This window comes from Vigna radiata, chromosome 1 (assembly GCF_000741045.1).
Source record: "Vigna radiata var. radiata cultivar VC1973A chromosome 1, Vradiata_ver6, whole genome shotgun sequence".
In the NCBI taxonomy this organism is placed as follows: Eukaryota; Viridiplantae; Streptophyta; class Magnoliopsida; order Fabales; family Fabaceae; genus Vigna; species Vigna radiata.
In genome coordinates this window covers 9357008-9366000 of record NC_028351.1, presented here as the reverse complement: position 1 = coordinate 9366000, position 8993 = coordinate 9357008, and the positions used below count along the sequence as shown (strand labels likewise).

Here is an 8993-nt window from a genome sequence, read left to right as displayed (position 1 = left end):
AATCTTCTATTTATAATAATAAATTGATACAAGAGTACATGATAATTAGAGTAACCTAGACACAATATAATCATGATAATTAGAGTAACCTAGACACAATATAATTATGATAATTAGAGTAATCTAGACACAATATAATTATGATAATTAGAGTAATCTAGACACAATATAATTATGATAATTAGAGTAACCCTAGACACAATATAATCATGATAAATAGGATAAATATCCTAACAACAACCATGAACCATTTTTCTATTCTTAGAAAGGTTTCATGAAAGAAATCACATAAATAAGAATAGCTAAGTGAATAGTGTGAAAGTTATTATTTTGCATAATCAGTCATTTGATAACAGGTGTTGTTTAACAAATTTGGGACAGAATGGGAAGATTCCCAAAGCAACATAAGTTGCAAAATGCCAGTGGCTCAACCCAAGCTCTTAATTTAAGTTTCAAAGTTTACAATAGATTCTTAAAAGCAGCATTTATAAAATATGCCTGACAGTGGGCTGGCAATGCTTCTGGTCCTGGTTCAACCATTTAAATTGCCTGGTTGAACGGGATGAAGAGCCATAGAAACAATCCTAATGCAAGAACATATGTGCGTGTGTATTGGATGGATTAGCCACTCAAAGATCATTTTTTCAAATACTTCCATCTAGCACATCTTGAATGCAGCGCAAACAGCTTTTTTATCCAAGAAAATCTAAAAATAAAACAGATTGTGTAAATCAGCTAGTCCAACCAGTTATTATTGACAGGTTTTGACTAGTCCAAAGTGAGCCCAATCTTGAACTCGGCTAACCATAACTGACCACATGTTGGCTTCACAAACAAACTAACATTCTGTTCAGACTTTACTTAAAACAAATAAGCAGGAAACCAACCCCACCTATTCCCACTTAGAATCACTGTGCACTGATATGTATATTTATTGCAACATAAGCTATGAGCCCAGTTATTCCAAAAATGGAAAAGTACCAGTTTGTACCGATTAATGTTTGACATTCCTAGATTCCTATTGTACCCAACAATTATCCTCCAATTTCCTACTATGGTTTTAGAAATTTACTCATGTTTGACATTCCTATCCAAGGATTATCCTCCAATTTTCCATTATGTATTTAGAAATTTAAAACATTTGGAATACAAATCCAATACTTTAAATATGACCAAATTATGTATAGATCTATCTTTTCCTCTATACCCTTAAGGCTATATCAAAATTAAACAATTATATAGATCCAATACTTCATATGAATAGGACTAATACTTTGTGGCATTGTAGCATGTGTTGGAAAAATATATAAATGATTCTGGATCGTATTAAAAGGGGGGAGATATTGTGATATGACCAAAGTAAAGACATCTAACTAATAGCTCTTTTGTTATGATTAACAGGGTTGTAAGCAGGTTGCACCCGACTCTGAGAAGCCGCCCAACTCAACTACATTTTTGTGACTTAGGCTGGGTTTATTTAGTACACCCAATTAGAATTGGGATAGGTAACAGGTTCATTAATTTCAAACTAGATGAACTCAACCCAACTTGACGACATAATAAACATTGAATAAAAAGCATTATTTATATATTAATTTTATATTTTATCATGAGTATTATAAGTATTGCCGAAATATTTTAGGAAGTTTCAGATTTTACTCCTATTGGTTATATACTGCAAATTGGTCTCATCTTTTGTTAATGTGGGATCTCTAAAATATCCTCTCGTGCTGAAGTATATGCACCTCGAGCATAGAACTAGATATTTGATAGCGGATGATGCAATAGGCTCAACAAACAACCAACTTTACTAGGATAAGCTCTAGATGACGTTGATACCATCTTAAAAAGTAGGCTTTAAATATAACTAAACCCTATAAAACCAACTTGTAAGGTAAGATTTACATTCATTTATATAATGTAAATTGGTCTCATCCCTAGTCAATGTGGAATCTCTAACATTAAGAAACATTGAAATTATTTATTTGAGACATTTTCTAATAAAAGATTCTTTTCTTTAAATTATTTAATCCGATGATCAACCCCAACCCAATCTTAGGTTGCTAAATAAAAAGGGTAAAGATAAACTCTACCCAAACCAGGCCACTTATACACGTAATGATTAACATTAGTTTTTTTATTTTGTTAATTGAGACTATCGCTGATTGATATAGTCAACAACAAATGAGAAATGACCAATATCTCTTTGCAGATATTTTGCATTTCCGTAAAATGCACTTTTTTACATTTAAAATTCATGTTTATTTATTTAGCCCATATCTAACTTTTGTTTTTTTATCAATTGCTTATATTCCTGTATCAGTATCAAGTATGTCTCCATCATATGAAATACGTGAGGTTCATAGTTATAAAGATGAACTTGTCTAATTTCAGTGTTTGATGGGAAATTCATTCTGCACTATGTTTTGTTTGCTTCAGGGCCCCACTACTGTAGCAACAGATGGAAAATAAAGTGGATTAGAGATAATTCATGTGGTTTGCATCAACTGACTTGTGAAGAAAAGAAAAGGGACCAGATTTTAGACATAAACTCCTTTTTCCCACCAATGAGTAAAGATTTGCATGCACATAATCGATTGCATAATCAATTACATGCACAGAATAATATGTATTTTGTTGTCTTTTTCGTGTACATAATCAATTATGTATGGTTTTCTTTTTTTCCATTTTTCTATTATAATAATAATAATATATTAAAAGCAACAAAAAAATTACTAATAACAAATAAAATCATCTCACTTTCCTTTCTAATTTTCTTCCATTTTATCCTTTTTCACGCCCTAACTTTCTACCACCTCGTCTAGAGTGTAAGGTTTATCAATTATTGGCAATGCATCAAAAAATCATCAGCTCAAATTGCATGCATTTATATTAATCTCAGTCCCACAGATATCTATACCCAGAATAATTAGAATGCCCCAACATAGTAAGTAGGTACGTCCTTGAATCTTCTTAAAAATAACAGTAAAACTATATCAAAAGGAGAAGGCATTTGAAGAATGTTGGACCCCATGGTAAAAAGCAGGATTTCAGTCTAAACCTCCAATACAAGATCAAACAGTATCGTAGCCTTATGACTAGCAAGAGATCAGAATAACCTATCCCATAGTTGCTTAGAGAGAGTAAACATGCAACTTCAAAGCATCATCACACATCTCATATGCTATTTTACCATAATTTTAGTAAGTAGATATTATGAAACAAGAGGAACCTAATGTTGACATGCTGTAAGGTACTGGTACAGCTAGCTAGGTGTGGGTGTAGAAAAAAAAAGAATGCAAGAAAGTCTGAATCTTTGCTATGACACTCTGGGAAAGAATTCCTCCGGAGGAAAGTATAAGATACAACTCAGGGAAATTTGAGAGACCTCTATCCCCAGAACAAACTCCAATAGCAAGTTACGACAGAGTTGGGTTTCTCTAACTCAGCCCCTTCGGACCTTCTACAGAGGAATTTATTAACTGGGGGACTAATGCATGCATACAAATGTTATATACTTATAAAGTGAATAAGGGATGAACAAACAATTTAACATTGTTGTTCGAAGCTAGTAGTGGTGGGTCTGATTCAAACAGTTTCAAAAGCTTACCTTTTCATTCACTTTCTGGAATAATGTGGATATAGTAGCCTGGACAAGGGAACCACGATTACTGGACTTAACTTTAGTAGATGCACTGACTGAAGTAGATTGAGACACTGACTCATTATTTTCTTGGTTGAGTGGATGTCCCGGTGCATGATCCTCCTTATCAAGGTCAAAAACTACAGTTTCTTTCTGTATCTGTGAATTAAGGAATATAAAATACAAACTCAATGATAATATAAAATATATAAGAGCAAGCAACTTATCAATTCCAGGTGGCCAGGTGATCAAAAGGAAAACTAAAGTTGAACACAACCATCCAACCAACCAACTATTAAAGCATCTGGGGTAGTTTGGTATAGCCTTAGAAATGATATGCAAAATACAGGGACGAGGTTTATATAATTGCTTGAAAAAACACATATAAGATTTTTCACCCACAATTTTAAGGGTATACCAGACTCAATAAGGATATTTGAGCTATTATGATCATTTACAGCAGTATCAACTTCTTCCACTTTCTCTTCGTGATCAGAAATGTCAGGGCTGTTTTCACCAGAATCATCACTGGACGAAACCTCAGCAAATCTGGTCCAACAAAAGAACTAAATGAATAGGGATTTCAGTCAAGATTTGCTACAAGTTTTACTCACGTCAGATATTAGAATGGTCAAACAAAAACAGAATAAATTTTTGGGCAAATAATGTTTTGCTTAACATAACACAGCCATTATTCTTATAACTTTGTAGCTGGAATGGCACACGTTGCATAAACCAATATAAAAGAAGCTTATACTTGTATGATTTTCCTGCAGTTCTTGTTGAGTGCCGGGATGGACCCGATTCCTTTGTATCTTCGAAATTTAGTTCACTGTCAGACAATTCATTTTCAGAGGGTGTCTTTGGTGACTCTGGTTCTGCATGTTGAATCCTGGATCTAGGAACCCCTTGATTGACTACAGAAGCTGCACCAGCACCCCCTTTAAAGTCATATTCAGCTTGATGCCCCTGAAATAGGTCATTCGCAGAGTGGATAACAAAAATGGACTCAATTTTCTCTTCAGGCCAAACAAGGAAAACAAGAGTTGCTCCTTATGATCAGACAACTATTATACTGTAACAACTCCTAACCTCATAGAATTCCTTAGGAAAATCCAGTTTGGCTTCTTCAGGGTTTTCATCTTTCCTCCCAATCCACCATGCATCCGAAAATACAATCTAATAAAACCAAGATATTTCTGATGAGGAACATACGTACCCAAAAGGTGCAATTCCAGAAGATACTAATTAGTAAATGAAGAAGAAAAAGGAAATGCATAAAATTTTTATTCTTATACCTACAAGAAGTCAAAAGAAGACACAAAAGGGGAAGAATACCTGTGGTGATAGATATAGACACACGTATATTTCAAAAGAGAAATGAATCCACTATGAACATTAACTCTAATATCATAAATGCAGGAATTAAGACTGCGTTATGCATGAAATGGGATCATGACAGCACTACTTTTCCCCATATTCTCAGAAGTCAATGCATCTTTTCATCTATCTTCCATAATATGAATTCCTTGGAGCCCCTACCTTCAGATATCAAGAATGTAACAAGAAAGAAAGTATGCTTACGAAACCCCAATTACCCAATATAAAATTATGAAATAAAAAGGTTATGATAGGCCAGTATGCACAAGCAACTTCTTTGACTAAGCATTTATAAGTTTCCTCGTAATTAAACAATAATCAATGTCTAAAAAGCCAAAAAAAAATGTAACCAGGGAGGATAAAAAAACCAACCATGTTATCAAAATAGTCCTCACACATTACACTCTTTCCACCTTTAGGGAACTGCAGAGTCAAGTATCTGTTCTTTGGATATACAATGGTCCCAAAAAGCTTCATTTGACCCTGAAAAGTGAAAGTGAAAATGCATCGTCAGTTACCAACACAAAACATAGTACCAAATCAGAAGTCTTAAAAATGCTCCAAAATGAGAAAGAAAAAAACGATAGATGTATAAAAGAAGACACTTCACTCTAAACAAGGTTTTCACCCAACCGGTTATCAATTATAATAATGCTGAAGCAGACTTATGAGCTACAACAACTAGCCACTTCAGTTCAGCTAAGTTAGTCAGATGCAATGCAATAAGATGTGAGAGGCAAGAAACTAGGGCCAGGTAAGAACTTGTAGGTCAAGGAAGCTACACCCAAGTGAAGAGAATGCATGAGGTGAGTCTTGGTGAGAATTAATAGATGATAGAGGGAAGGAGGGGATGAGGTCATTTGTATCTAAAGTATAGCCTCTACTGTCTAATTTTTCTCCTAATTTCTTCCTCCTCTACTTATTACTTCTTTTCCTTAGATCGTTGTGTATTCTCTGACTGATAACATTCGTCTGTTATTAATCCCGGAATTATCATGTTATGGTTTCAGTCGATAGTCACTAATAGCAAGAAAAATGATTGGCAAAGCCCTTAAAAGTTTACTAAGGTTTTCTTTACAGGTTGTCCTTAACTTCTGCTTATGACCTGCCATTAGCATACACCAAATCCACTATGACTATCAGTCATTCAAGCATATAAGCTTGATGTTCACAGGTTCATGATAAATCTCCCTCCTTAAAATTTCTCCAAATAAGCCAATAAAGACCAAGAGAAGACCAAAGCAACAGGTGAAACAAGCAGAGTTACACTTGCAATCATGTTTAGTTTGAGAAAATGTTCACTTCGTTTATTTTATATCTTCACCTTTTATTACAAAAATACAACCCAGCTTCCACTTTATTTCTGTTTTCAAATGCTCATATAGCAAATAGTAAAAAAGATCCTCGCTTAAACTTTTTATTTTTCCTGTCTTCACTGTTTCCTAAAATAAAGCACATTATATCAAATTAAACGAGACCCAAATTACAGTAAATAAATAAAAAATTCCAGATTTCTAAAACCCAGTTCCTGAAACTCAAAACCAAGCCAACCCCACAAAACCCCGACTTGTATTCAAAAGCTCAAATACCAGATCAAAAACCCACCTGGGGAAAATCGAGGTAGAGAACAGGGTTTTTGGTTCCCAAATCCTTAAGGTCACCGATCTTGCCACCAGCAAGGGGAGCAATTAGCCCTGGGAAAGAGAAGAGATACCTGCTGCTCTTCCTCTGAGACTTCTTGATGATGTCTTTGCCGTGGTGCTTGGCCACGACGGAGGAAGGTTTGAGTAGAACGGAGCTGTTAGCAGGAGTCTCCGAGAGAATGTGGTTGGAAAAGGCCAAGGATTTGAGCTTCTTGCGCTCCAACGTTTCTGGGTTTATGATTTCAGTGTCTTCTTCTTCCTTCTTCTTCCCCTTCCCCCGCGCCATTAAAGGGTCAAGTTCTTTCGCTTCTTCAGTAGTCTCTTCTGCCTCTGTTCCTGCTATGCTCTGTTATACGCGGGAACAGGGTAACTTCGTTCGTTTTTGATGGGTGTATTCCTCGGCTAGAACAAATTGCATACATTTTATTTTATTGGTTAAAACCAATTAAACGTTTCTATTGTGTCTATTTTCTTAGGGTATTCCAATTTTGGTCTCTTTCATTTAAAATTTTCCAATTTGGTCTTTAAAAATGCTAATTTTAAATAAATTAATCTCTACCGTTAAACTTTAGTAATGGTGTTAAATATGTGTATATGTGGCATTATAAATGAATTTTATATTAAATTTTTTTAATGAATATTCGTGTAATAGAAGGGCAAACTCGGAATAAGAAAGACTTTCTTCTTCCTCTGAAACCCTAATTCCTCTACTATTACCCAAACCCCAATCACCGACCACCATCCACCATCTTCTTCCTCACACGCCGTCAACAACCTTTCCGCCTCAATCATGTGCTATCTGCTTCACCGGACTACCACCAAGCCGCCGCAACCCACAACAATCAACACAGCTAAACCGCCACCATCTTCCTCTTATTTAAGGCCAATCACCATTATCAGATCATCACCGAACAACGACCCCATTCTCCACCCTCGCACCTACCAGAGAAAACCCAACAGCACCCAGAAACGCGATGGCAGCTCTCACAGACACCTGCAGAAAAATCTCAATCGAGATCGCCGCATGCAGTACCATCGTTCTCCTTTGTTCATCACCACCTGCACTCAGAAAAACCAAGCGAACCAACCCTCCATGGATGTCGTCTCTAATTGCAACAACGTTCTTCTCCATCCACCATTGCTGCACCTGCAATCAAAACCCACAGAAAACCCAGAGAGCGAAACGTCTCTCCTACAGGGAAACGACATTGGGGATTTCACGGTATAAGTCGAGGTTAATGATGATAATGGGGTTGTGTTTGTGAGGTTTTCTTTGTTGATTTGGTTCAGCTTGGTTGATTTTGTTCTTCCTTGTTTGAGGTATATTGCTGTTGATGTTGGAAAACAAGGAAAATAAAAGTATAATGGAACATGAAAGGGGGGTTGAGTCTACAGGTGGTCGTGATGTTGAAGGGTTTCATTGGGTTGGCTGGTTTCATTTGTTTTGGTATCCTCTGTTTTTCTTTTTTAAATGCAGGACCAATGGTGTGAGAACAATGGCGAAAATGGCAAAAATGGTCTCCTCTGTTTTCCATTTTTCTTCTTCTTCCGCATAACCCAAATCAGCGAGTTCTTCCGATAATAGATCTGAGCTTTTTTCCTTTAAATCTTAGGGTTTTGAATTTTTGGGGTCTGGGTAGGTTTGTGATCTTGAGAAGATTAGAGTTTGCAGATCTGGTATTTTAATGTTTGGTAGTACTGTTGGGTGATGTTATTTGGGAAGAAGATGAACTCAGGTTCTGGGGAAGAGGAAGAAGAAAGTTCCCACTTTGCCCTTCTAAAATCTATATTCATTAATAATTATTAATATAAAATGTATTTATAATGTCACGTCATCAAATTTAAACGGTTGTTAACCATTTTTGACGGTAGGGGCTGGATTGTTTCAAATTAGCAGTTTTAAGGATTCAATTGGGAAAGTTTAAAAATAAGGTACCAAAGTGGGAAGACTGAACAAAAATAGGGACGCCTAAATGGTTTTAACCTATTTTATTCTGTTTAATCGATATTTTGCTCTTTTGAAAAACTATTTTTCAATTTCATGTAACGTCTAATAAAAAAATTTAGTTAAATAAGTGTATTTATGTTTAGGTTTTAGTTTAGCATTGAAATATAGATATATTACTCATGTTAATTAATAATTACAGAAACTATTTTAGCTAATAATAATGTCAAAAAGTTATTTATCTTCTTTATGTGATAACGTTTAGCCAAATATTAAACTGATAGATTAAAAAACGTGAATAAAATTTAATCAGGAGCATACTAAAAACACTATTAAGAGTAATAAACTTTTTTGTAACACTAGTACAAAAATCATATTTTAT

General features: G+C 35.1%; 1 protein-coding gene across 1 annotated transcript in view; it reads right to left on the bottom strand.

Annotated features, from left to right (window-relative positions):
• The window catches only part of LOC106759730 (DNA-binding protein RHL1), a gene marked incomplete at its 5' end in the record, with an annotated part of 13994 nt that extends 7030 nt beyond the window's left edge, over positions 1–6964 (bottom strand). Inside the window, 6 exon segments of the mRNA XM_014643089.1 lie at positions 3611–3798; positions 4080–4192; positions 4401–4612; positions 4736–4822; positions 5396–5506; positions 6629–6964. Of these exon segments, the coding sequence (XP_014498575.1) occupies positions 3611–3798; positions 4080–4192; positions 4401–4612; positions 4736–4822; positions 5396–5506; positions 6629–6952 (1035 nt within the window).
• Positions 6965–8993: the final 2029 nt, after the last annotated feature.